Genomic DNA, 27,479 nt, shown 5'->3' with positions numbered 1-27,479 from the left:
TTAGTTAACCCAGTGATTTAAACTAAATAGGAACAAGATAGTGTTCTCACCTTGCGCTATTCAGGAATATCTGTTCCCGAATAACTCATTGTGTAGACAAGCCATAAGAATGATGGGAAGGGTGGGGTCAGGTGGTTTTCTCTGCCCCAGTATGCTGCATGTATTTTTTTTTTTCTCTCTGTGTACAGACCCATCTGTTTTATCCATTTTTGTTTTATCTTTTTCTTCTCTTGCCCAGAAACTGTGTACTGTCAGCAGTGTGAAACTGATAGTTGCTGCCATTAGGAAGTGCTAATGAGCAGTAGCTCAGCCTTGATATTGCTAATTGTAGACTTTGGAGAAATTTCATATGTGGGAGTTTGAGAATTAAGAAAACATGGCATTCTCTTGAGCTCAACCCAAATTAGGACTCTGCTAGTTCATTAGTGCTTAGGTGTGAGATCTTGATAGCCTTCTTATACTGTACAGCTAAGGTGGTTTATCTTCCTTCTGGTAAGAGAAAGTGACTGACTGGTCTATTCTGCTGTGCATCATCTGGTCTGATGGTGACTGTCCTCTCTGCTGGCATTGGTAAGGCACAATCAGTCACTTGGCAATTAAACATTTTTAAAATTTGTGATCAGATATTCTCACCAGATTTTGTCAAAACTATCCTGTGCACCAGTTTCTGTGGAATAAGCACATGGGAAATTTGAACTATAAAAGTAGCTATTTTTTTTTTAGTTATTACTGTACTATAAATTTAGATATATTTTGGTAAGTCAGGAACTTGATTTTGTTTAAAAACTTTTAAACGTTAAGTTTTGAAAATTAGGAAGTTAGACTGGAAACAGTTTTGACACTTAACTTTATTGATCAGCAATTTTGACCAACTTTAACACCTTATAAAAGGGGGGGAAAATGGGGCTTCATGTGTGACCATCATGTTCATTGTCTGTAGTGAAATTCATTCCTTAATTGTGGAAGGCCAGCATCTGGCCAGTTCGCTTGTAGGATTTAAGGAATGCATAGATAGACCTTTATCTTTTTTCCTCTTCATGGTAATTAATTTTGGCCTTCTGAGCCAAATCTGTCTTTGTCCTCTATCATCTCAGCAGAGTATTTGAAAATGCAAATTAACAGAGAGTGCTACATAAGAACATAAGAATGGCCATACTGGGTCAGACCAATGGTCCAATCTAATCTAGTATCCTGTCCGCTGACAGGGGCCAATGACAGGTGCTTCAGAGAGAATGCACGAACAGGTAATCATCAAGTGATCCATCCCGTGTCGCCCATTCTCAGCTTCTGGAAAACAGAGGCAAGGGGCACTTTAGAGCATGGTTTTGCATCCCTGCCCACCCTGGCTCATAGTCATTGATGGACCTATCCTTTATGAATTTATCTAGTTCTTTTTTGAAGCCTGTTATAATCTTGACCTTCACAACATCCTCTGGCAAAGAGTTTCACAGGCCGACTGTGCGTTGTGTGAAGAAATACTTCCTTTTGTTTGTTTTAAACCTGCTGCCTATTCATTTCATTTGGTGATCTCTTAGTTCTTGTGTTTATGAGATGGAGTAAATAAGACTTCATTATTTACATGTCTCCACCATAGTCATGATTTTATAGACCTCTATCATATCCCCCCTTAGTCATTTCTTTTCCAAGCTGAAAAGTCCCAGTCCTTATTAATCTCTCCTCATATGGCAGCTGTTCCATACCCCAGTCATTTTTGTTGTCTTTTTCTGTACCCTTTTCAATTCCATGTCCTTTTTGAGATGGAACGACCAGCTCTGCATGTAGTATTCAAGATGTCGGCATATCATGGATTTATAGAGAGGCAATAGATATTTTCTGTGTTCTTATCTATCCCTTTCCTAATGATTCCCAACATTCTGTTAGCTTTTTTGACTGCCGCTGCACATTCAGTGGATGTTTTCAGAGAACTATCCACAATGACTCCAAGATCTATTTCTTGAGTGGTAACAGTTGATATAGACCTCATCATTTTATATGTAGAGTTGGGATTATGTTTTCCAATGTGCATTACTTAACATTGATCAACATTGAATTTTATTGGCTATTTTGTTGCCCCATCACCCAGTTTTGTGAGATCTGTTTGTAACTCTTTGCAGTCTGCTTTTGACTTAACTATCTTAAGTTGGGGGCGGGGCTTACCTGATTAGGGGTCCTATATAAGGAGCCAGGCACTCAGGCAGCGGCACAGACAGCTGCAGCGGCACAGGAGCCAGCCAACAGAGCTGCTAACAGGGGAGTTCCAGTGGGAGTTTCCAGGGGGAGGTCACAGGGGAGACCAAGGCAGAGAAACCAGGAAGTCAGACAAGGGAAGGGGCAGGGGTCCAGTGCTCGTTGGTGGCCTGTGGTACGGCGTGAGGCGTGGACTGCCAGGCACAGAGGTGGAACGGTATGATGGAGGCAGAGGCAGCAGGTAGGGACATGCTGAGGATGACCGGATGCGGTAGCTGTGGCATGTACATGGTCCTGGAGGGGGCACCTGAAAGGAGTTTTGTCTGCATGAAGTGCCGCCTGATAGAGCTGCTGGAAGAAAAGATAAGAGGACTGGAGATGCAGTTGGAAACTCTGGCTGAGTTTAGAAGGGGGTTTGAGCAGATGATGGAACACAGACATGATGAGGCACAGGGGATAAGCTCAGACGAGCAGATAGAAGCAGGACCAAAGAACTCTGAGGAGGGGCTGCTGGTGAGGACAGTGGATGGTGTGAAGCATGTGATAGGAGAACCAGGCGGAGGAAAAGACGGGCCAGCGATGGAGAAATAGAACTCAGGAACAGGTTTGCTGAGTTGGAAAATGAAGATGGAGCACAGCAGGCTGCTGAAGGAGAGAGGGCAAGGAAAAGAGACGAGCAGCTAGTCCTGCAGAAGGAGGGGAGGAGTCAATGGAGGCGGCACCAAGTATGAGCCCTAGGAGGATTATAAGGGCGAGTACAAAATCGAGAGGACTTGCGGCAAGCTGGTGTGGGGGATAGACCGGAGAATCACACTGTCGCCAGGAAAAGGCAAGTCTACGTGATTGGAGACTCTTTACTGAGAAGAATAGACAGGCCTGTAACTAGACCTGATCGGGAGAACAGAAGGGTGTGCTGTCTGCCAGGGGCTAAGATACAGGATGTGGACCTGAGGCTGAATAGGATCCTAGCGGGAGCGGGAAAGAATCCGTTGATTGTCCTTCATGTGGGAACGAATGATACGGCTAGTTACTCGCTGGACTGTATCAAGGAGGATTATGCCAGACTGGGAAGACGAGGCTCAGGTGATCTTCAGTGGGATTCTGCCAGTTCCTAGGGCAGAGCGACGAAGGAGTGACAAGATTATGGCGATCAACAGATGGCTCAGGCATTGGTGTTACAAGGAGGGCTTTGGGATGTACGGTCATTGGGAAGCGTTTATGAATAGACAACTGTTCGCTCAGGATGGACTTCATCTAAGTAAGGAAGGAAATAGAATTTTAGGATGGAGGCTCGCCGACCTCATCAAGAGAGCTTTAACTAGGAAGTTGGGGGAGATGGTTGGGAGATGTTCAGGAGATCTCCACGCCGGAATATAACCTGGAGAGGGAAGTAAACAACTTGAGAGGGATATCCTTGCGGACCAAAGAATGATCCAAGAGGAATAGTGGAGTAGAAACCTGATTAACGCGTGATGCTATTGGTAGAAGGTCTGTGCACGACGGGGGAAAGAATGTCATTGACGCGAAATGCCAAAAATTAAAATGTCTGTACACTAATGCGAGGAGCCCTAGGTAACAAGATGGAGGAACTGGAGCTACTGGTGCAGGAAGTGAAACCGGATATTATAGGGATAACAGAAACCTGGTGGAATAGTACTCATGACTGGAGTACGGGTATTGAAGGCTATGTGCTGTTTAGAAAGACACGAAGAAAGGCAAAGGTGGTGGAGTAGCCTTGTACATCAATGATGAAATTAACTGTAATGAAATAAAAAGCGATGGAATGGATAAGACAGAGTCTGTCTGGGCAAAAATCACACTGGGTAAAAAAAGCAACTAGAGCTTCCCCTGAGATAGTGCTTGGGGTGTGCTATAGACCGCCGGGATCTGATTTGGATATGGATAGAGACCTCTTTAATGTCTTTAATGAAGTAAACACAAAGGGGAAATGTGTGATTATGGGAGACTTCAACTTCCCGGATATAGACTGAAGGACGAGTGCTTGCAAGAATAATAGGGGTCAGATTTTTCTGGATGTGATAGCGGATGGATTTCTTCATCAAGTAGTTGAAGTACCTACGAGAGGGGATGCCATTTTAGATTTGGTTTTGGTGAGCAGTGAGGACCTCGTAGAAGAAATGGTGGTAGGGGATAACCTTGGTTCGAGTGATCATGAGCTGATTCAGTTCAAACTAGATGGAAGGATAACGAATGTAGATCTGGGATTAGGGTTTTTGACTTCTCGAGGGCTAATTTAAAGAGTTAAGGAAATTAGTTAGGGAAGTGGATTGGACGGAGGAACTTGTGGATTTAATGCAGAGGCGGCCTGGAATTACTTTAAGTCGCAGCTGCGGAAATTGTCGGAAGCCTGCATCCCAAGAAAGGGGAAAAAAACCATGGGCAAGAGTTGTAGGCCAAGCTGGATGAGCAAGCAACTCAGGGAGGGGATTAGGAGAAAGCAGAAAGCTACAGGGAGTGGAAGAAAGGTGGGATTAGCAAGGGAAGCTACCTTGGTGAGGTCAGAACATGTAGGGATAAGTGAGGAAGGCTAAAAGCCGCATTGAACTGGACCTTGCAGAGGGACTCAAAACCAATAATAAAAGGTTGTACAGCCACATAAATAAGAAGAAAACAAAGAAAGAAGAAGTGGGTTCCACTATACACTGAGGATGGAGCTATGGACGTTAAGGATAACCTAGGCATGGCCCAATATCTAAATAAGTACTTTGCCTCAGTTTTTAATAAGATAGTGAGGAGTTTAGCGATGATGGAGGGATGATAAGTGGGAATGTGGAAATGGAGGGTGGATATACCGCAACTGAGGTAGAGGCCAACTTGAACAGCTTGGTGGGGCAAAATCGGAGGGCCCGGACAATCTCATCCGAGGATATTAAAGGAACTGGCGTGTGAAACTGCGAGCCCGTTAGCGAGAATTTTAAGCAATCGATAAACTCGGGGGTTGTGCCGTACGACTGGAGGATTGCTAACGTAGTCCCTATTTTAAGAAAGGGAATAAAAGTGATCCGGGTAGGTTATAGGCCTGTTAGCTTGACATCTGTAGTATGTAAGGTCTTGGAAAAAATTTTAAGGGAGAAATTAGTCAAGGACATAGAGGTCAATGGTAATTGGGACGAATTGCAACATGGATTTACTAAAGGTAGATCGTGCCAAACCAATCTGATCTCCTTCTTTGAGAAGGTGACGGATACTTAGATAAAGGAAATGCGGTAGATCTAATTTACCCTCGATTTCAGTAAGGCGTTTGACACGGTTCCGCATGGGGAACTGTTAGTTAAATTGGAAAAGATGGGGTATGAATATGAAAGTTGTAAGGTGGATAAGGAACTGGTTAAAGGGGAGATTCCAGCGGGTCGTATTGAAGGGTGAACTGTCAGGCTGGAAGGAGGTTACTAGTGGAGTCCCTCAAGGATCAGTTTTGGGACTGATCTTATTTAACCTTTTTATTACTGACCTTGGCACAAAGAGCGGGAATGTGCTAATAAAGTTTGCGGATGACACAAAGTTGGGGGGTATTGCTAACACAGAGAAGGACAGGGATACTATTCAGGAAGATCTGGACCACCTTGTAAACTGGAGTAAGAGTAATAGGATGAAATACAGTAGTGAAAAGTGCAAGGTCATGCACTTAGGGATTAATAATAAGAATTTTAGATATACGTTGGGGACGCATCAGTTGGAAGCGACGGAGGAGGAGAAGGACCTTGGGGTACTGGTCGATAGCAGGATGACTATGAGCCGCCAATGTGATACGGCTGTTAAAAAAGCAAATGTGATTTTAGGATGCATTAGGTGAGGTATTTCCAGCAGGGATAAGGAGGTGTTAGTACCGTTATATAAGGCGCTGGTGAGACCCCACCTGGAATATTGTGTGCAGTTCTGGTGTCCCATGTTCAAGAAGGATGAATTCAAACTGGAACAGGTCCAGAGACAGACTAATAGGATGATCCGAGGAATGGAAAACCTGCCTTATGAAAGGAGACTCAATGAGCTTGGCTTGTTTAGCCTGGCCAAAAGAAGGCTGCGGGGGAGATGCTTGCTCTATATAAATATATCAGGGGCGTTAACGTTAGGGAGGGAGAGGAATTATTTAAGTTTAGTCCTAATGTAGGCACGAAGACGAATGGGTACAAACTGGATATTAGGAAGTTTAGACTTGAAATTAGACGAAGGTTTCTAACCATTAGGGGAATGAAGTTTTGGAACAGCCTTCCGAGGGAAGTAGTGGGGGCAAAAGACTTATCTGGCTTCAAGACTAATCTTGATAAGTATATGGAGGGGATGTTATGATAGGATAGTTTAATTTGGGCGATTGATCTTGGATTATCACCAGATAGGTCTGCTCAATGGTCTGCGGGGAGATGTTGGATGGGATGGGAACTGAGTTACTGCAGAGATTTCCTTCTTGGGTGCTGGCTGGTGAGTCTTGCCCACATGCTCAGGGTTTAGCTGATCGCCATATTTGGGGTCGGGAAGGAATTTTCCTCCAGGGCAGATTGGCAGGGGCCCTGGAGGTTTTTCGCCTTCCTCTGCAGCGTGGGGCATGGGTCGCTTGCTGGTGGATTCTCTGCAGTTTGAGGTCTTCAAACCAGTTTTGAGGATTTCAATAACTCAGTCCTGGATTAGGGGTTGTATAAAAGTGGATGGGTAGGGTTCTGTGGCCTGCCTTGTGCAGGAGGTCAGACTAGATGATCATATTGGTCCCTTCTGACCTATGAGTCTATGAGTCATTTGCAAATGTTCCCACCTCACTGTTCACCCATTTTCCAGATCATTTATGAATATGTTGAATAGGACTGGTTCTGGTACAGACCCCTGGGGACACCACTATTTACCTTTTTCCACTGTGAAAACTTACCATTTATTACTACCCTTTGTTTCCTATTTTTTAACCAGTTACTGATCCATGAGAGGACCTTTCTTTTTATGCCAGGACAGCTTACTTTGCTTAAAACCCTTTAGTGAGAAACCTAGTCAAAGACTTTCTGAAAGTCCAAGTGCACTCTATCCACCAGCTCACCTTTCCCCAAACGTTTGTTGACCCCCTCAAAGAATTCTAGTAGATTGGTGAGGCATGATTTTCCTTTACAGAAAACATGTTGACTCTTCCTCAACACATTGTGTTAATCTAGGTGTCCATTCTTTACAGCAGTTTTTAACCAATTTGCCTGGTACTGAAGCTAGGTTTACCAGCCTGTAATTGCTGGATTGCTTCTGGAGCCTTTTTAAAAATTGGCATCACATTAGCTATTCGCCAGTCATCTGGTACAAAAGCTGATTTAAATGATAGGTTACATACCAGTTAGTAGTTCTGCAGTTTTACATTGAGTTCCTCAGAACTCTTTGGTGAATACCATCTGGTCCTGGTGATTTATTACTATTTAGTTATCAGTTTGTTCTAAAACCTCCCCTGATGACACCTCAATCTGGGACAGTCCTCAGATTTGTCACCTAAAAAGAGGGCCCAAGTTTGGGAATCTCCCTCACATCCTCAGCCATGAAGACTGATGCAAGGAATTCATTTAGTTTCTCTGCAATGGCCTTATCTTCCTTGGGGAGTTCTCCTTTAGCACCTCAATCATCCAGTGGCCTCACTGGTTGTTCAGCCACGCTTCCTACTGTCTGATGTACTTATTATTATTATTATTATTATTTTTTGCTCTTTGTTTTGAGTCTTTGCCTAACTGTTCTTCAAATTCTTTTTTGGCCTCCCTAATTATATTTTTACACTTCACTTGCTAGAGTTTTTGCTCCTTTCTATTTTCCTTAGTAGGATTTAATTTCCACTTCTTAAACCTTTCCTCACAGGTCACATTTTCTAAACCATTTATTATTTTTGTTGCTGTCATCTGGATTCTCTCTAACTTGTCCACGTCTTTCCTACTCAACACAGTACTCCAGCTGAGGCCTCCCCAACGTCAAGTATACTGGGACAATTACGTCTTCTGTCATACATACAACACTCCTATTAATACACCCAAGAGTTGAAAAGGATTTGTTTGGCCTCTCCTCTGTACCTAGAGTTGAAGAGTTCATCCTGGGCCACTCCTGTGAAGTGCTTAGCATCCTCAACTAGCATTTAATTTATTATTGTTAATTTATTACTTATATTGAAGTAGCACTTAGAAGCTCTCATGCGGATCAGAGTAACATTCTATTATGTGCTGTACAAATGCAGAGTTAAGAAGTATCTTCTGCTTAGGAAGGAAAAACTCAAATGCACAACTACAAAATGGAGAATAATTGGCTAGGTCGTACTGCTGAAAAGAACCTCGATTATAGTGGCTCACAAACTGAAAGTGAGTCAACATTGTGATGCATTTGCAAAAAAGGCTAATATTCTGGGGTGTATTAATAGGAGTGTTGTATGTACAACAGAAGAAGTAATTGTCACGCTCTACTGACCTTTGGGGGGGGGCGTGTCTCAGCTGGAGTATGGTGTTCAATAGGAAAGATGTGGACAAGTTGGTGAGAGAGTCCAGATGAGAGCAACAAAATGATAAAAGATTTAGAAAATGTGACCTATGAGGAAAGGTTTTAAAAAAACGAAACTGGGCATGTTCAATATATTGAGAACAAGATGGCAGGACCTGATAGCAGTCTTCAAATATGTTAAGAGCTGTTATAAAGAGGACTGTGGTCAATTGTTCTCCACGTCTACTGGAGGTAGGACAAGAAATATTGGGCTTTATTTGCAGCAAGGGAAATTTAGGTTAGAGATCAGGAAAATCTTTCTGACTATATGGACAGTTAAGCACTGGAATAGACTTCCAAGGAATGTTGTGGAATTCCTGTCATTGGAGGTTTTTAAGAGCAGGTTGGACAAAAACCCATCAGGGATGATCTAGGTTTACTCAATCCTGCTTCAGTGCAGGGGGCTGGATCTGATGATTTCTTGAAGTCCCTTCCAGCCTACATTTCTGTGATTTTTGTGATTCACTGAATAGTTAATCTGAGTGATAAGCACCAACATCTGAGCACCTGGGGTAGTCTAGTTCGTGTGTGAGTGTCCCCAGTGCAAAGTCATATCCACATATCCACTATTTCTTTACTTGCTTATTTGTGTTTGGGGTCATATCCCATGGTTCTCTGTGGTGAGATGCTCTGATTCTTTCCCAGGCAATTGTGGGAAAGCATTAGAGGACTATCAACTCTTGAGTGATTTAGCCTGCATCCACGCTCTAGTCTGAGTTTAAGTGGAGACCAGGTTCTAATCTAACCCATATCCCCAGCTGGTCTGCTATCTTAGGCTCAAAGCACCTCCAAATCTGAGTAAAAGGTTTTGGCATGCGGACAATGGGGGAAGGATGGGGGTTGTTTGTGCTAAATCTTGGTAAGAATCCACATTAACTCTACTGCCAAGACATTTTCTTTGAGGCAGCACCTTTCTCTAAGAGTTAATAATCTAATTATAGATTATATTGGAGAGAGAGAGAGAATTCTCCTTCTGCTATGTATAAAATAAAGAAAACATAAAAAAAATTGAAAAAAGTTTAAAGCTAATCTTGTGGCAACATTTCAACCCCTATTTTGATTAGGTGATGTTTAGGGCCCAATTTTGCAATGTGATCTATATGGGTGAACTCCTGCTCCTATTTGAAGTAGGTTTACTTCTGTCATAAACAGATAGCTAAGGGTTAATGTCTCTTTCACCTGAAGCACCTGACCAGAGGACCAATCAGGAAACAGGATTTTTTTTCAACTCTGGGTGGAGGGAAGTTTGTGTCTGAGTCTTTGTCTGTCTGCCTGCTTTTCTCTCAGCTTGAGAAGTGATTTCTGTTTTCTAATCTTCTGTTTCCAAGTTGTAAGGACAAAGAGATCAAATAGTGAGTTATATGATTTCTTTCTTTGGTATTTACATGTCTATAGTTGCTGGAGTGCTTTGAATTGTATTCTTTTTGAATAAGACTGTTTATTCATCTTTCTTTTAAGCAATTGACCCTGTATTTGTCACCTTAATACAGAGAGACCATTTGTATGTATTTTCTTTCTGTTTATATAAAGCTTTCTTTTAAGACCTGTTGGAGTTTTTCTTTAGTGGGGAACTTCAGGGAATTGGCTCTGCAGCTCACCAGGAAATTGGTGGGAGGGGGAAGTCTGATTTTGCATTCCCTCTGGATGAAGAGGAAAGTGCTTTTGTTTCCAGGATTGGAATTACAGAGGGTGGACTCCTTCTGCTTAGATTCACGGAGGTTGCTTCTGTGTATCTCTCCAGGAGCACCTGGAGGGGGGAAGGGAAAAAGGATTATTTCCCTTTGTTGTGAGACTCAAGGGATTTGGGTCTTGGGGTCCCCAGGGAAGGTTTTTCAGGGGGACCAGAGTGCCCCAAAACACTCTAATTTTTTGGGTGGTGGCAGCAAGTACCAGGTCCAAGCTGGTAACTAAGCTTGGAGGTTTTCATGCTAACCCCCCTATTTTGGACGCTAAGGTCCAAATCTGGGACTAAGGTTTGACAACTTCCCATCCAGCTACGTGGATCAACTTGCAGGATCAGAGCCTTAAATTGTAAACTCTTTTAGACCTGGTCTTGCCTCATGTCTGTAAAGCATCTAGCATACTTCATATGTGTTATATAAATAATAATAATTATAAAACAGTTTACAGAACCTGAGTTTTATTCTTCTGTGCTATAACATTGTTTATTTAAATGTATGTGGTATGTGTGTGTGTGTGTGTGTGTGTGTGTATTATATATATATATATATACACACACACACACACACACACACATACACACCCAGGAAGAAAAGTAGTTAGATGTTTGTTTTCTTGTAGCTAACAGAAGATGAAATAGCAACGATTCTTAAATCCACACTTAAAGGACTTGAATATTTGCACTTCATGAGAAAAATACACAGAGATATAAAGGCTGGAAATATCCTCCTTAACACAGAAGGACATGCAAAATTAGCTGATTTTGGAGTGGCTGGCCAATTAACAGTAAGTATATGAAAAGATCAGAACCTTTTTTAGATTGTTATAATGCGGAGATGTCAATATGAGAGTGGAAAGAGCCTGGAACAACAGCTCTTGGAATGAGGTATTAATAATAATTTAAATATCAACATTGTTAATGATTTCATTGCACCTGTAAAAAAGAAGAGGGAGGATCACAGTACTGCACAGCTTATTGTGAGAGACTTCTCATTTTGGTGCCACAAGTAGGTGGCTTTTGGGAAAGTTACCACTGCTTTCATGTCCTTGGCTGATGCCCTAGATCAGTGGGTCTTAACCAGGGTGATATGTGTACCCCTGGGGGTACACAGAGGTCTTCCAGGGAGTACATCAACTCATTGAGATGTTTGCCTACTTTTACAACAGGCTACATAAGAGGCACTAGCAAAATCTGTACAGACTAAAATTTCATACAGACAAAATGAAAAGTAAGCAATTTTTCAGTAATAGTATGTTGTGAGATTTTGGATTTTTTTGTCTGATTTTCGTAATCAAGTAGTTTTTAAGTGAGGTGAAACTTGGGGGTACGTAAGACAAATCAGAGTCCTGAAAGGGGTACAGTAGTCTGAAAAGGTTGAGAGCCAGTTCCCTAGGTAGACTAGCAGAGCAAATGTGCAAATTGAAGACCCACGAAAGGGAAGCCAAGCGTATTGAGCTAGGGGAGCTCAGAGAGCATTTGATCATATTTTGAACATCTCCACACCTACGGCAATCACAATCTCATCCTGGTGATTTATGTGGGCAGAGCTTGGAAAAATACCACTTTCTATTTAATCCAATTTGGCCCTTTTCTGGCACCGTTAAGATGCAAGTGTTCCAAAACCTGGAAAAGTGGCTGGCTAACTTATTAGTCATATGGATTTATGGGCACTGCTACATTTCAAAAGAGCTTGATCCTTTGTTATGGCAGTAGGATCATGAATGTTTGCATTTTTTGTGAGTGACATAACAGGAATAACTTTTACATTGTCATTGTAACAGCGTCTGCTGAACATTATGAACTCAACTAAATACATGAAGTGATCCCTCTAAAAAAATCTTAGAAATGAAGCGGTTGGGAGTACATATCAATAACTTAAGAGTAAAAACCTTTGTAAGAACATTGTAGTTAGCAATCCTAGCTAATAACAATCCTTATTTTACAGAAGTAAATATGCATATAAATAAAAATCCTAGAAATGTAGGGTTAAGATTAGATTTTCAAGAAACTCAAACATGTGAGAGTTTGGAAATTCAGTTAAGGTACCCACACTATCTTAATTCTGCCTGTAAGTGGTCAACAGAGGTGAGTGGGGTACCCCGTGGTTTGGTCCCTTCCTACCTAAAATCCATTGGTCTTGCTAGATACACCCTCTTTCCTTCCTGGGTTCTGTGTTGGAGACTTGGAGAGCAAACAACCTTTCCACTTGATTTTCCTTATTCAACCTGGCCTGTGTCTGAAGCTGCTGGTGAGCTATCATTAGCTTGGCAGCTCCTGAAGCCCCATTCCAGTATCACTATTTAAAAATACTGATATAGTTTAAATCAACTAGACTTTTTCCTGTTGATGACATGAGTCCAGTAAATTTTGGTGCAAAAAATTGGAAAGAAGAAGAGGAATAACGTGATAAAAAACCTTAGACATATTGGACTCCAGGGAAGTTCTTTATTTTAAGAACAAAAAATCAAGAAATGCCTTGTTTTATTTACTTCAGGTTTGAAAGGAAAACTCTCCTTCAGTCACAGACATCATCTATCCATTTTGAGGGTATTTGTTTATTTGTAGATTTAGAAGGGGATGGGAGGGGGGGCGATGTAGTGCTTACAATGGAATCTCAGTTCTAACCTTAAATATGAAACAAATGTAATAAGAATCTATGCAAATGTCCAAATTTTAATTGCATGAACAATGTAATTACAGGATACAATGGCAAAACGAAATACTGTTATAGGTACTCCATTTTGGATGGCTCCTGAGGTAATACAAGAGATTGGTTATAACTGTGTGGCAGATATCTGGTCCCTTGGTATCACTTCAATAGAAATGGCTGAAGGAAAACCTCCATATGCTGATATACATCCAATGAGAGTAAGTAAAATGTTAATTTTTAAAAATGAGTTATTGACCATGGTATGTTGTTTGTACAGCTAGCTGTAAAGTTATGTCTTATGTAAATAACAGAAATGTGGGAAAATCCTGGAATCCTTAGTCAGGTCTCACTCACTGCTTGACTTCTATCTCCTCAGTACTTAAAAGATCCTGTTACTATAGTTTGTACCTTGCAAACATGGAATTGATTTTTCACAATCCCCCTGTTATCTCCTTTTTACAGATAATCTCTCTGTGCCTTAGTTATCTAAGTGACTTCCTCAAGGTAACAAAGGAAGCCTGAGTTCAGTCACTGTTCTAACCACGTGACCATCCTTCCTTCCTTCAAAGGATGTTTTGATTAATAATAGCCAAGAACGGAATTCAGGATTTGACCCATTGGTGTTATTGACAGTGTTCATAATTCCAAACCAGTTTTTATGTGTTACTAAACATTAAGGGCTGGTCTACACTAGGGGGGAGTATGATCTAAGATATGCAACTTCAGCTACGTGAATAGCGTAGCTGCAGTCGAAGTATCTTAGATTGATTTACCTCTGGTCCTCATGGTGCCGGATCAACATCCACAGCTCCCCATGTCACCTCCGCTACCGCCGTTCGCTCCGGTGGAATTCCGGAATTGATGGGAGCGCATTCGGGGATCGATATATTGCGTCTAGATGAGATGCGATATATCGATCCCTGAAAAATCGATCGCTACCCGCCAATACGGCGGGTAGTCTGGACATTCCCTAAGTTAGGAGTGCATTTCTGCATTAGCTTAGATTAAAAATAAATAAACAAATAGAATGTATGATCTAAGAGTGATGATGATTGAAAAATATTGCTTTTTGAGACGTTCATGGACTGGTGTTATCCAGGGACTTTACTGCTACCAGTTGGATGTACTTTTGCTTATTGAAGTGCACTATAAATAATAGTTATGCCTTTTTAATAAGTATGATTATAGTAAAAACAGTTATTTTCATGTGCCATTTATAATTAGAACCTATTCTGGGTTAACAAGACATTATATGCTGTTAAAGGCAGTATGTTTCCCACTATATTTGGGAATATTTAAGCATGACACACATACTTGCTTATCATATTGTTTAATCTTTTTGTCAGTATCTCATGAGTCAGCATTTTAATATAAATAAAGGGAACCACAGTGGTTGAGTAAAAAGGTGTTGTTTTTACACAGTGATTTTAACTTGAATACATTCAAGAGTATTTAGTAGATTTATGGTTTAAAAAAAAAAGCAGGAATGATCTTTAAGGTTGCAAAAAGTTTTGTTAGTGAGTAGTTAAAGCAAAACTACTGATTGTTTTGTGGTCTTGAAACATTATAGCATTTAAATAATTACCTAATAAAACTTTTGGCAAAGCCATTGTTTTTGGCTATTTTGAAATTAAAGAATGACTAGAAATCCATTCAAACTGAGATGAACAAGACATATATCTTTCATGCTCTCCCTTTTTTAAAGCGTGGCTTAATTAATGAAGATTTAACATTTTAAACTGTTTTGAAGAACTGTATTGATTACAGATTAGTTATATTTGATTGTATTGGGGTTTTTTAGTTGTACACATAAACATGAATGAAATCATCTTCATTACATCTGGGATCACTTTAACATAATTGCATATAGTTGCACTAGGTAATGAAAGGTAAGGACTAAATTATCGGAGAGGATTTTATCAGTATGACAATAGCTGCTTATAAACCAAAGGTCACTGTTTGAATTTGAAAGCTTGTGAGTCTTTTTAATTCTTGTAATCAATAGAATGATATCAAAGGCCAAAGTAATTTAACATAACAATTCTGGATTACACAGAACACATGTTCTTGTTAATAAATTGTGTTATGGTCTTTAAGGACTTGTATGCTGTTAGTACTCTTTTGTATATTTGATACCCACAGGTTTTCTTAATTTTTATTAGTGAGCTGTTACAGTGGTTAACAAGAAATACACAGATTTAAGTTGCAATGGTTTTCCCAGAGTTATATGATCTAACTTCACAGGATCCTTGGACATATGTAGATGCTTTTCTATTTTGTTTTAGTTATGACATACAATTGATATAGGCAAGCATGAAAGCTTGGGCAAATTTTCATTGCATTTTCTGGATCTTGCTTGACTTCTGTGGTATTTATGTAAAGTACAATTTTGTTACTTGGGAATGCATGTTATATGCTCTATTTTGCTGTAGGCCAGTTGGCATTGCCACAAAGGTAATACACTGCTAGTAGACCTTTTCCTTGTCGACTGCATTTACAGTTTAATAGAAATATTACATGACTTTTTTAAACAAGTGTTTTGGCAGGGGAGGAAATAGCAGATTCCATGCAAACAAGCATAGCTTCCTCCATTTAACCACACTCTAGCTACTCCAAAGAATTGTACTAAGTTTCAGTTTGGGAAGGATGAGAAGGGAGGAAAAAGGCATTTCAGATTGAAGAACAACAATGATTTCTTCTTGTAAAGTACTTAAATTTTGTGGTTAAATATTTGTGACTACATAAAGGTGATGAATGCCTTTTCATCTGGTTGTATTGTAGATCTGAGGCTGTTACCACTGGGACCACCATGTTTGGCTTATGCTGGAAAGGCCATGACCATAAGCCAACCCAATAGTCTAATAATAGCACTTTTTTCATACATGTAAGGAGCCTGCGTTGACTCACCCATCTAGTGTCTAACTTCATTCATGCTGCTGGTAGTATTAAATAAAGACATACTTCAGAGAGCAACATCTGTCCTTCAGAATACTACCTCTTTGATGAAGAACGTCTTAAAAGGCAGAAAGCTTGTAGGTATCAGGACTACTCTAGAACATGGAAAGACAGCCCCTAGAAATAGCAGTGAGCGTGGATATTGTCCTATTTGTTTGCATTGTGTTACTATCTGTATTTAAATGAAACCATCAGCTACTTTACTCACTCTTTTCCTCCCTAATCAACAGCTACCTTTATTATTTCCATTCATCTCTACCATCTTCTTCTTTTGTAATGCAAAACAAAAGGTTGGCACTAACCGTATTCTTTTTTGTTATACTAGCTCTAGTCTAGACCCTGTCATCAGTGAAAAATAAAATTACATCTCTACCCTGATATAACACAAATTCGGATATAATGCGGTAAAGCAGTGCTCTGGGGGGGGGGGCGGGGCTGCGCACTCCGGCGGATCAAAGCAAGTTCGATATAACGCAGTTTCACCTATAACGCAGTAAGAATTTTTGGCTCCCGAGGACAGTGTTATATCGGGGTAGAAGTGTACCAATTTGGTAACTGGAAGCTTCTGTAATACTCTAGCAATATTTGCCTTTCTGGTTATCAAGCTGTGCCCTCCAAAATCCTTGCTTACAGAATCTTGTTTAACAAGCAAAGAAAGTAAATTGTATTAAACTTTGAAATGGAGTCTTTCCCAACCTGCTCTACATACATAGTCCACATGCTATTTACAGTCCAAATTCATTCCCTTCCTGTTAACAAACAAATCTGCAACAAAATATCATAAAGTTCACTTATGCCTCTCCAAGCTTGATTGTTCCTAGGGTTCCTCCCTCAGAACTGGTCAGTCCACAATCTAGATATTTATTCTTTCTCTCCTGCAAGAGTGCCACTCCCATCTCCCTTATAGCTGTGTAAAGTCATGAGATCACAATAGTGTAGTCCTTTCTGGCCTTGGAATCTGTGAATCTATGGCATTATAAGTATGGGCTGCAGTGTGAATTATTGCCAGAGAAACTGGGTAAGTATGGCTTTAGGCATTATTCACTAAAGAAGACCTTTGTTTCAACCAATAGGGAAATAGTTTTCTCTAAATTAAAATCTCCTGTAAATATATACCAGAAGATGGAAAATTCACTTTTGCTGACACCTTCACTCTGACTATATGAATAATTCTAATGGAATAGTCTAGTTCATTTCCTGTCTCCAACAGGTGGAATAATTCTGTCAGTTTCAATAAAGCATTTTGCTGTTTTTTCTTTTGAGATTTGGTTTTAATTCCTAGAAGATAGTTATGAAAGCCTTCTTTACATAGACTGTAGGAATTTATCACCATCTTTTATTATTTGTTTACGGTAGTGCCCACAATGTGCTAATCAACATACAAACTAGGTAAGGCATTGTTCCTATCTCTAGGAGAAGGAATGTAAGAGTAGATTGTAATTTAAGGTCTCTTCTGTCTTGGGATAGGAGCTACCTAATATTTGTACCTGAAACATGTGCTGTGTGCATTTTGATAGACACAGTTACGGAACAACAGTGTAAATTAAGAAAAAAGATTATAAAGTTACCCTTTAAAGAACATTGTTGAAATTAATTTTGATTATAAATTCATACTTAATTTTTTTTCTCCCCCTATTTCTAAGAGGATGCCAGTGTCGCTTGGTGAGTCTGAATAAGTAGGGCTTTTCAGAATGATGTTGATGATGATTGATGATTTAATACTTATATTGCAGATGCTATGGAATGTAGCTTCTTTGGTCTTTCTTCTTCGTCTTTGTTTCCTTTATTCAGCTTTTCTTGGGAAGGGTCGTGGTGGCAGCATGGAGAATAGGGAGGACCAGACCTCCCTTTCCTCTGCAACAGATTCTAGCTCCTCCTGAGAGATTCCACAGCGTTCCCAGGCCAGCCAGGAGACACAATCCTTCCAGCATATCCTTAAGGCCTCCTGTCTGTGGGACATGCCCAGTGGAGTTCTAAAGGAAGCCTCCCAAGGGGCATCCTTATCAGGTGTCCGAACCATCTTAGCTGGTTCCTCTCGATCCGGAGGTGTAGCGGCTCTAGTCCTAGGCTCTCCTGAATAGCTAAGCCCCTCACCCTGTGTTGGAGAGTAAGTCCAGACACCCTGCAGAGAAACCTCATGTCTGCTGCTTATACCCGTGATCTCATCCTTTTGGTCATTACCCAAAGTTCATGACCATAGGTGAGGATGGGGATGTAGATTGATCTGTAAACGGAGAACTTTGTCTGAGAACTCAGCTCCCTCTTCACTACCACGGATCAGTACAGTGCCTGCATCACTGCTGTCACTGCACCAATTTGTCGGTCAGTCTCACGCTCCTGCTTGCCATCACTTGTGAACAAGACCCTTAGATACTTGAACTCTTCCACTGAGGGAAGTTGCTCTCCCTTCACCTGGAGAGAACAGTCCACTTTCTTCTGGGAGAGGACCATGACCTCTAATTTGGCGGTGCTGATTCTCATCTGAACCACTTCACAGTCAGCAGAGAAACATTCACCTCGACATTCTGTCCATGAAAATCATGAATAGGAGTAGGGACAAGATGCACCCTTGGTGGAATCCAACGCCCACTTTGAACTACTTGACTTAATGCCAAGAATACGAACAAAACTATCACTCTGAGAATAGAGGGACTGGATAGCATGAAAAAGCGACACTGGTATCTCATACTCTCATGGCATTTTCCACACCTCGGGGAATGTGGTCATATGCCTTCTCCAAAACAAAGGTAGACTGGATTAGCAAAGTCCCACGATGCCTTGAATATCTGTGAGAGAGTAAAGAGCTAGTCTGTTCCATGGCTGGGACAGAATCTGCATTGTTCCTCTTGAATCTGAGGTTCAGGATAGGTCCACTCTGCTACAGGCACAAACAACAATCAAGGTTTTCCTCTCTGAGACCCAAAGTCTCATTGAGGTGACACTCTTGTCAACCGGAACGAACTCCAACTGCACAGCAGCCAGCTGGCGACCTGTGAGTATCCCCACACCTGCCTGGGACCTCTTGTCCAGGGCCACTCCAGAGCAAGAAAGAGACTACAATAGTAGCTCCCTTAAAACTAAATCTTGTGTATACTTTAAGTGATTTGTCTTATGGTGTTAGCATTGTTTCAGATAAGCAAATTCTTGTTTAATACCTTCCTAAAGATCAAATTCTTCTACAAGGCAGGCACTTGTATGCATATATCAGGTGTGGCCAAACTTATTGACCCTTCGAACCATATACAACAACCTTCAGAAGTTTGAGAGGTGGGGTGCCCCTGCTGTGGCTTGGGGCGTCAGCCCTGCAGTTGGTGCCTGCCAGGGCTCAGAGCTTCAGCGCTGCTCCTGCTGAAGCCCTGACACCGCCCGCTTCCTGCTGGGCAGAAGCCCCTACCACACCACCCTGCTGCAAGGCAGAGGTCCCAAGTTTCCTCACAATCTGGTAGGTGGAGAATAGAGGGACGGGCATGGGGGGCTCCAGGAGCCACACTTTAACAGTAAAAGAGCCGCATGTGGCTTGTGAGCCACAGTTTGGTCACCTCTGGCATATATGTATGCATATATGTGTGCACATAGCCAGATAAAAGAAAAATAGATCTGGGAATACATTTTTTAAAATGAACATAGGATTAAGGAATACATTTCTCCATCCTCTGGATCTCAGTGCATCTTGTAAGTGCTCTAGGGCATGAACTGCCTTAATATCTGTTTCTTATACAGTGCCACACATGTTCTAACCCTTAATAAATTGTGATAGATTGTATGTAGCAGGGGTTCTTAACCTTTTTCTTTCTGAGGCACCTCCCATATGCTACAAAAACTCCACGGCCCACCTGTGCCACCACAATTTGTTTTCTGCATATAAAAGCCAGGGCCATGTTAGGGGATAGCAGGCTGGGCAATTGCCTGGGCCCCATGCCATAAAGGCCCTTGCAAAGCTAAGTTTGACTTCAGCCCTTGGTGGTGGGGTCAGGGCCCCGGAATTCAGCCCCGTGTGGTAGGGCTTCAGCTTCTTCCCTGGGGCCTAGCAAGTCCAACACTGGCCCCCGTGAAACCTGCTCGTGGCCCCCCCAGACTACTGGTTGAGAACCATTGGTATACTATACTCTGGTTTTCTGGGAAAGAGCTGAGGTATAGAGAGGAAGGATGGTCCAAGATTAAAGACACTGGCCTAGGACTGTGAAGACCTGGGTTCAATTCCATGTTCCAACACAGACTTTCTATGTGAACTTGGGCAGGTCACTTTGCCTTTCTGCAGCTCAATTCTCGATCTGTGAAAATGGGGATAATACCTGCTTTACAGCGGAACTGAAGATAAATGCATTCAAGATGGTGATGTGCTCAGATACCATGGGGATGAGGGCCATGTTATACTCCTGGAGGAATTTTGTGTCCCTGCAAGTGCACAGAATTCATATCCCCCAAAGAATTCTTTTGCTTCCCTGCAGAAAAATGACTTCTGACAGGGAAGTAAAGGGAAGCGCAAGAGTGTTCACGTGCCCCTCCCTGGCAATGCAAGCAGGTTGGTTTGGACACCCAGATCAGCTGGTAGAGACGCAAATCATTGCCTGGAGATGGGATGGGCAGGTGTGTGTGTGTGTGTGTGTGTGTGTGTGTGTGTGTGTGTGTGTGTGTGTGTGTGTGTGTGTGTGTGTGTGTGTGTGTGTGAGAGAGAGAGAGAGAGAGATACTCTGTCCCTCTCGCTCGCTATTGCAGCACAGTCAGCAGGGCTTCAGGTGTTTCTGAGGAGGCAGGCTCTGTCCCCTCAGTCCGAGCAGAAAATAGCAGCCTGCCTGATTAGTAAATTGTTCCCATTGTCTTTGTGAATTCCCCCAGGAATATAAAACAGGTGTAAAAGTTTTAAGGCTCCTTTACATTGCCAGAGTGGTATAAAGGACAGTATGGCCATATAAATCTTACGATGCTTTAATGATGAGAACTGGTCTAAATTTTTGAACTGAAAAAATATTCTATCAAAATGTGCTCCATGAACTGTTTGCTATTGACCTTCCTGAAGATGTTCAGTAGCCAATATAAATTGTGAGTTTGATTCTCTACCTCTCACTTGCTCCTCAGTTGCCTATGATGTAACACTGAGCATATGGCTGCATATATTTGTTGACTAATAACTAGAAAGAGAGGGTCAAACCTAGCTACATTAATATTAGGCAAGGGCATTTGGGGATTTCCTCCAATGCTCCCCACTCCCATTCTTCATTCATTGTATTGTAGTTTAAATAAATTACAGAAATAATTGAAACCAGAGTGATTATATTACCTTGTTTTGACAAATAAAATATGCAGAATTTTAAAATATTGTGCACAGAATTTTTAATTTTTTGATGTAGAAGTCCCCTAGGAGTAATGTTAGTACATTAGGTAGTCCAGTAATGCTTAACTGTTTTGTTGTGTTACTCGTGTTCGTATAAATTAGGAGCAGGAATTTTTGCTGAGTGTAAGGAAGATGTCAGGGTGAGGGGAGAAGAATGGATGAGCAACAGAGCGTAATGACTGTAGGAGCCTCCAGGGTTGTAGTGTCCCATATAGGTAAGGGCTAAAGGAATTGTATGGGTGAACTGCCCCATCTTCCTGCTGGACTGTGTTATGCAGGGAGCCCAAGGACTACAGAGCTCTTTACTCTGCAGGTAGTATGCACCCTCTGCATATCCCCTGAGGACTGCCTGCTTAGCAGAGAATAACTGCTTAGATTCCACTGCCAGATGGCCCTCCATTTGTGAGAAGCTGAGAGCAGGGCTTGCTCCATAATACATATTCTTAGTGGCCCTATTCATGGCTAGAATTTCAAATTAGTGATTAACGTATTAAAGACAAACATGAGCACAATTAATACCAGAACAATATTTATCTTAAAGAGAGAACATATATTGTGAGTATAAATTGATTCTTTCTGTAGTCCAAGAAGTTGCCTCCCACATAAATCACCATGAGAAATGCCACTTCATCTGGTAATTGGATATGTAGTGCTTTTCCTCAGAGACAGTAGTGCTGTTTGTGGTTCAAATGGCAGTTGGACAAACGGTGCATTAATATCAACACTGAGCTAAGAATTGTATTTTTTGCTACATTATTTTTTTCCACTGTTTTTCTGAGAGCTAACCTTTAAGGAAGTGTGATGTTTTCTTAAGAGACCTTAATAAAGCAAGCTTTACATTTTAATTTAAATATGCTCTTACTTTGCATCAGCAAGCAGCCTATCCAGCTGAGAGATCTTATCAAAACTTGAATAATTCTCCGTATAAAACCCCCCATACAATAAATAATGAACAGATTGTTAGATACTTCCTTCTAGCAGTACAATATTTTAAAAACAAAACATGCCAAATGCTTTTTCATTTAAAATGTATTTCTCTTGCCAGAATACACAAACATGGTTTTCTTAACCTTGAACAGAGATCTATGCATACAGAATTTAAGCAGAGGACCTCTCTACTTGAACTGCTTGCTACCTAATTATTATAGAAAGCCGCTTCTGGTATGGTGGTGTGATACTGGTATATAGTAAAGATCCAGGACCCTAATTCATAATTTTACCCCTTTCTTGAAAGCTTTTGGAATAGATTTCAGGCAAATTTTAGAAACTTAGGCATACAGAGCTGCACATATGTAATCTATGTAAGCAAATACCTGATGTGTATGACTACATCAGATATTTGCATAGACATGGTTAGATAGACATCATATTGCCAAAATGTGAATATCCAGACACAGGTGAGAAATCCTGGCCCATTGATGCCACCCACAGTGCTTGCTAGTAAGTGTGTTACTTTCTGTGGTCAATCCATTGCTTCTTTATATCAACATTATTAATAGATTATGAGTTCAGTCATTGTGGTAGCTAGATGGGATACTCTTTAGGATGCAAAATATGAAGGATAAATGTTTCTAAGTTTTTAAAGAAACAGTTAAGATAAGTGTCACCTATTTTTGCAATGAATGCCATATTTATATAGTGAAAATAAGCCAGATATAAATATTTGACAACTTCACTTGTTTGTACTTTTATCTCATGTGTATCCAGAGGTGGATTAAAACTAAATAAGAAGAACCGACACAAACAAAGGACTTTCACAACAAATTGTAGTCCCTTCCTCATCCTAAAAAAGTGCTTGTGACTCATGGGCATTTCCAGTCTGATTCTGATATACACAGAGACAAGGTGGGTGAGGTAATCACTTTTATTGGACTAATTTCTGGTGGTGAGAGAGACAAGCTTTCAGGCCTCATAGAGCTCTTCCTCAGGTCTGGGAAAGACTTTAGTCTTCTTTGAGTGCTTGCTCATGTCCATTCCAATGTAGGTGTGTACTTGCCTTGAGAACTGATGGCGGAAGGTTTATTCCTCAATGGTAGCTGTCAGGTCGGCTCTGGTAGCCACTGGAGTCACATGCTTATGGTGCCAGTATAAAAGGCCGTTGCTAGAAGTACTTTGTCTTTGTGTTTGCAAGAACTTCTCAGTGGATATTGTTTCTAACTTCTTGTATATAGTTACAGTTATTATAGTTATTAAGTTTTAATTGTTAGAACAGTTAGGTTAAGGGTTAGTCCCTGCCCCGCATGTTGCAGGGTTAGTCCTTGCCTGGCACCAGGGTATGCCTCGTTCTCCAGGGTTTAAGCCTATGCTGGCAAGCAGCACCCGTTCCAGCTGCCTTAAGTTCCTGGAGGAAGCTCACGTATGGGAGCACTGCAAGATCTGCAAGGACTTAGGGCTGTGCACCAAAAAAGGCAAAGACGCAAGACTTAAGTTTATCCTCATGGTGGCAGCTCTCCATCCTCCCTCAGAGCTGAGTCACTCGGACTTGGCACCAAGTACTTCAGCTTCTGTCAGGAGTGTCCTGGTGACTATGAGGACTTAGCACCGATCTCCATCTCTAGCACCGAGAAGGGATGTTGTTTCTACCTCTTGGGAGCCTCAGCATCGTCCATCTCCAGGGCTGAAAAAGACTGCTCCAGCCAAGGACTCTTGACACTGCTCTCTATCACCGATGCCAAAAAAGAAGCAGAGGAAGATGGACAAAGGTCAGTCCCCGCCCCTGAGGTCACAGAGACTCTAGTAGAGTGCAGTCCACACCGTGCCACTCTAAGACCCACCCCCCAGCCCCTAAACACTCGGTGAGGTCCAGGAAGGCCTTTTGATGTGACGATTTGGGGGACAACTTATGAGGCTGAAGCATGGATTCAGATTCTCCAGTTTTTATGTATGGTTTATCCCACTTCTATTGGACATGGACCTGCATTACCTCGGACAGGTAAGTGCTACGCATGCTAGCACTGGGATACACTCTTCAGTTCAGTTGTTTCTCCCCTTCCCACCCTTCCTCCCTGTCCCTCTTCAGGGATCCTTCTCATGAGCAACTTCTTATTCAAGAGGTGCAGTTGGGAGCTGTGGAGGAGGTTCCATGAGAGCTGTGGTGCTGGGGGTTCTACTCCCATTATTTCCTAATCCTGAAGGCCAACAGCAGTTTCAGACTGATTCTGGACCTGCAGACACTCAAAAAAGTCATGAAGAAACTGAAGTGTCACATGGTCTTTCTTGGCCTCCATCATCTCCTTCCATATCCAGGGGACTGGTATGTCACTCTCAGTTTGAAGGACACTTATTTTCATGTTGCAGTCTTTCAGGGACACAGAAGTTTCCTCAGATTCATTGTGAACTATGTGCACTACCAGTTTGCAGTGCTCCTGTTCGGCCTGTCAGCAGCCCCATGGGTGTTCATGAAGTGCATGGCAGTTGTCACAGCCTTACTGAGGAAACAAGGGGTTCAAGTCTACCCTTACCTCATCAACTGGCTGATCAGAGGTCAGATCAAGGCCCAAGTAGAGACAAATGTAAAGTTTAATACAGTCAACTTTCCAGGACTTGGACCTGTTAATAAATACCCAGAAGTACTGGGATGGAGCTAGGCTGTTTTCAGTGGTGACAGATGACAGAACAAGCAACAGTGGTCTCAAGTTGCAGTGGGGGAGGTCTAGGTTGATATTAGGAAAAACTGTTTCACTAGGAGGGTGGTGAAGCACTGGAATGGGTTATCTATGGAGGTGCTGGAATCTCCATCTTTAGAGGTTTTTAAGGCCTGGATTGACAAAGCCCTGGCTGGGATGATTTAGTTGGGGGTGGTCCTGCTTTGAGCAGGGGGCTGGACTAGATGACCTCCTGAGATCTCTTCCAACCCTAATCTTCTATGATTTTAAGTCTATCCTCTCCCTGATTCAAAGGATAGAATTTATCAGGGCGATCCTCGACTCAGTCCAAGCCAGAGCCTTCCTTCTGGAAGCCCAGTTCCAAGTGATAGGGCATTCATAGAAAGCCTCAGGAACCACCCCATCACCATGGTGAGGAACAGCCTAAACCTCCTGGGCCATATGGCATCATGCACTTACATGGTGGAACATGCAAGACTATGGTTCAGACTTGTTCAGGCTTGGCTGGCGTCAGTATATGCACCAGACTGACATCACTTGCACACTGTAGTCACGCTTCCCACATCAATGATCGCTTCCTTTCTTTGGTGGATGGATTCACCGGCAGTGTGTGCTGGAGTCCTGTTCTCCAATGTTGCTCATCCCAGATGCTTTGGCAATGGGCTGGGGAGCTCATTTAGGGCCTCTCAGAATTCAGGGCTTCTGGTCTCCAGAGAAGCTCCTGTTACACATCAGTGTCAGGAAGCTCAGGGCAGTTTGCCTAGCCTTACAGGTGTTCCAAACCCACTTGGAGGCAAGTATGTGTCAGTCCTCACAGAAAACATGACTGTGAAGTTTTATATAAACAGGCAGGCTGGAGCATGCTCCTCTCTGTCCTGTGCCAGGAAGCTCTCCGCTTGTGGGAATTCTGTGTGGCCCACTCAAGGAAGATTGAAAACATTGGGCTTAGTTAGTCCGGCTGTTCTGTTTTCTGAAAGTCCTGGAGAGATTATATCTCTAGGTGTGACAGTCTCTCTCCACATGGGACCTCAACCTGGTGTTAGCATGGCTGACAGGACCTCAATTTGAATCGCTGGCAACATGCTGTCTGCTCTTCTTATCCTGAAAGGTAGTGGCCATTACTGGTGGCCATTACTTCTACCTGAAGAGTCTCAGAAATCCAAGCCCTTATGTCGGAGCCATCTTATATGGTCGTCTTCAAGGACAAGGTTCAATTGCAGCCACATCCAGCCTTCCTTCCAAAGGTGGAACAGAGACTCCACTCGCTGGATGTTAGGTGTGCACTAGCCTTCTGTATAGAAAGGACTAAGTCATTTAGAAAATTTACACAGCTTTTTGTCGCCAATGCAGACAGGATGAAAGGCCTTTCAGTCTAGGCCCAGAGAATGTCATCGTAAATCATTTCCTGTATCCGTACATGTTATGACCTGGCAAAAGTCCCCGCTCCTCCTGTCCTAGTGATGCATTCTTCCAGGGCTCAAGCATCTTTGGTGGCATTCGTAGCTCAAGATCCTAAGTAGGCCATCTGCAGAGTGGCAACGTGGTTGTCAGTCTGCACCTTTGCATCTCATTATGCTGTTACCCAGCAGGATAGAGACAATGTCAGTTTGGTCTGAGCAGTATTATAGTCAGCATGCCAATGAACTATGAATCCTCCACCTGTGCAACTGCTTGGGAGTCCCCTACATTGGTATGGACATGAGCAAGCACTCAGAGAAGAAAAAATGGTTACTAATCTTCCGTAACTTGTACTTCAAGATGTGTTGCTCATGTCCATTCCAAAACTCCCTGCCTCAGCCCTCTGTTGGAGTTAGCTGGCAAGAAGGAACTGATGGGGCGATGGATCGGCAGGGACCTTTATATGCATGACTCCAGGGGGCACCAGAACTGACCTGGTGGATACCACTGAGGGAAAACTTTCTGACGGCGGTGCTTGGGGCAGGCACACACCTACATTAGAATGGACATGAGCAACACATCTCGAAGGACACCAGTTATGGAAGGTTAATCACAGGTGTTTTTTTTGTTTTGTTTGTTTGTTTGTTTGTTTTCAGATTTTCTTGAATCTCCCCAAAGATTAGAACTTTGACAATCCACCCTTGGGCCAAATTGTATCTGGCCTTTGTGTAGGTATTCATTGTGGTGGGAGGAAGATGCAGGAGCCTTCCTCCTTTGTTGTTGTCGTGAAGCACACTTACAGCCACTGTGTTCTTTTGAGTCACTGGGCTCTCTTCTCCCTGCAGATGCAGGTGCCTGCAAGGCACAATCTGACCCTTAATAAAATTTGCCCAGGATAAGACAGTTTCTTCCCACTTCTCAGCACATCTTACACAGGGTTGTAGTGAAGTCATCTACTACTCAGAATTAATTATTTTTCCAAAAAAATACTACAGTAAATTAATAGTTTATTATGAAGTGCCATCAGGTAATTAAAACTAAACTACAATCAGGAGTTTTCATAATAAATAAAGTGCACTCTGTGATAGATACACAACTTATTTTTTAGTTTTGTGTGTTCATTTACTGTCTCCTACTTTAACAAATTCAGTAATGTGCAATTAATCTGTTATGTAATAA

The 27,479-nt window shown here is 42.0% G+C and overlaps 1 protein-coding gene across 3 annotated transcripts in view; it reads left to right on the top strand.

The window, feature by feature from the left end:
* STK3 (serine/threonine kinase 3) overlaps positions 1–27,479 on the top strand; it is a 287,562-nt gene that overhangs the window by 49,812 nt on the left and 210,271 nt on the right. For all 3 annotated transcript variants that reach the window (XM_030553550.1, XM_030553551.1, XM_030553552.1), the window contains exons 5-6: positions 10,981–11,145; positions 13,061–13,228. In XM_030553550.1, coding sequence (XP_030409410.1) covers positions 10,981–11,145; positions 13,061–13,228 — 333 coding nt within the window. The remainder of the gene's footprint in view (positions 1–10,980; positions 11,146–13,060; positions 13,229–27,479) is intronic.

The sequence above is a fragment of the Gopherus evgoodei genome, chromosome 2 (assembly GCF_007399415.2).
Source record: "Gopherus evgoodei ecotype Sinaloan lineage chromosome 2, rGopEvg1_v1.p, whole genome shotgun sequence".
Taxonomy (NCBI): domain Eukaryota; kingdom Metazoa; phylum Chordata; order Testudines; family Testudinidae; genus Gopherus; species Gopherus evgoodei.
Note: the sequence above shows the minus strand (reverse complement) of the source record. Positions and strands in the feature narration are given on the sequence as shown.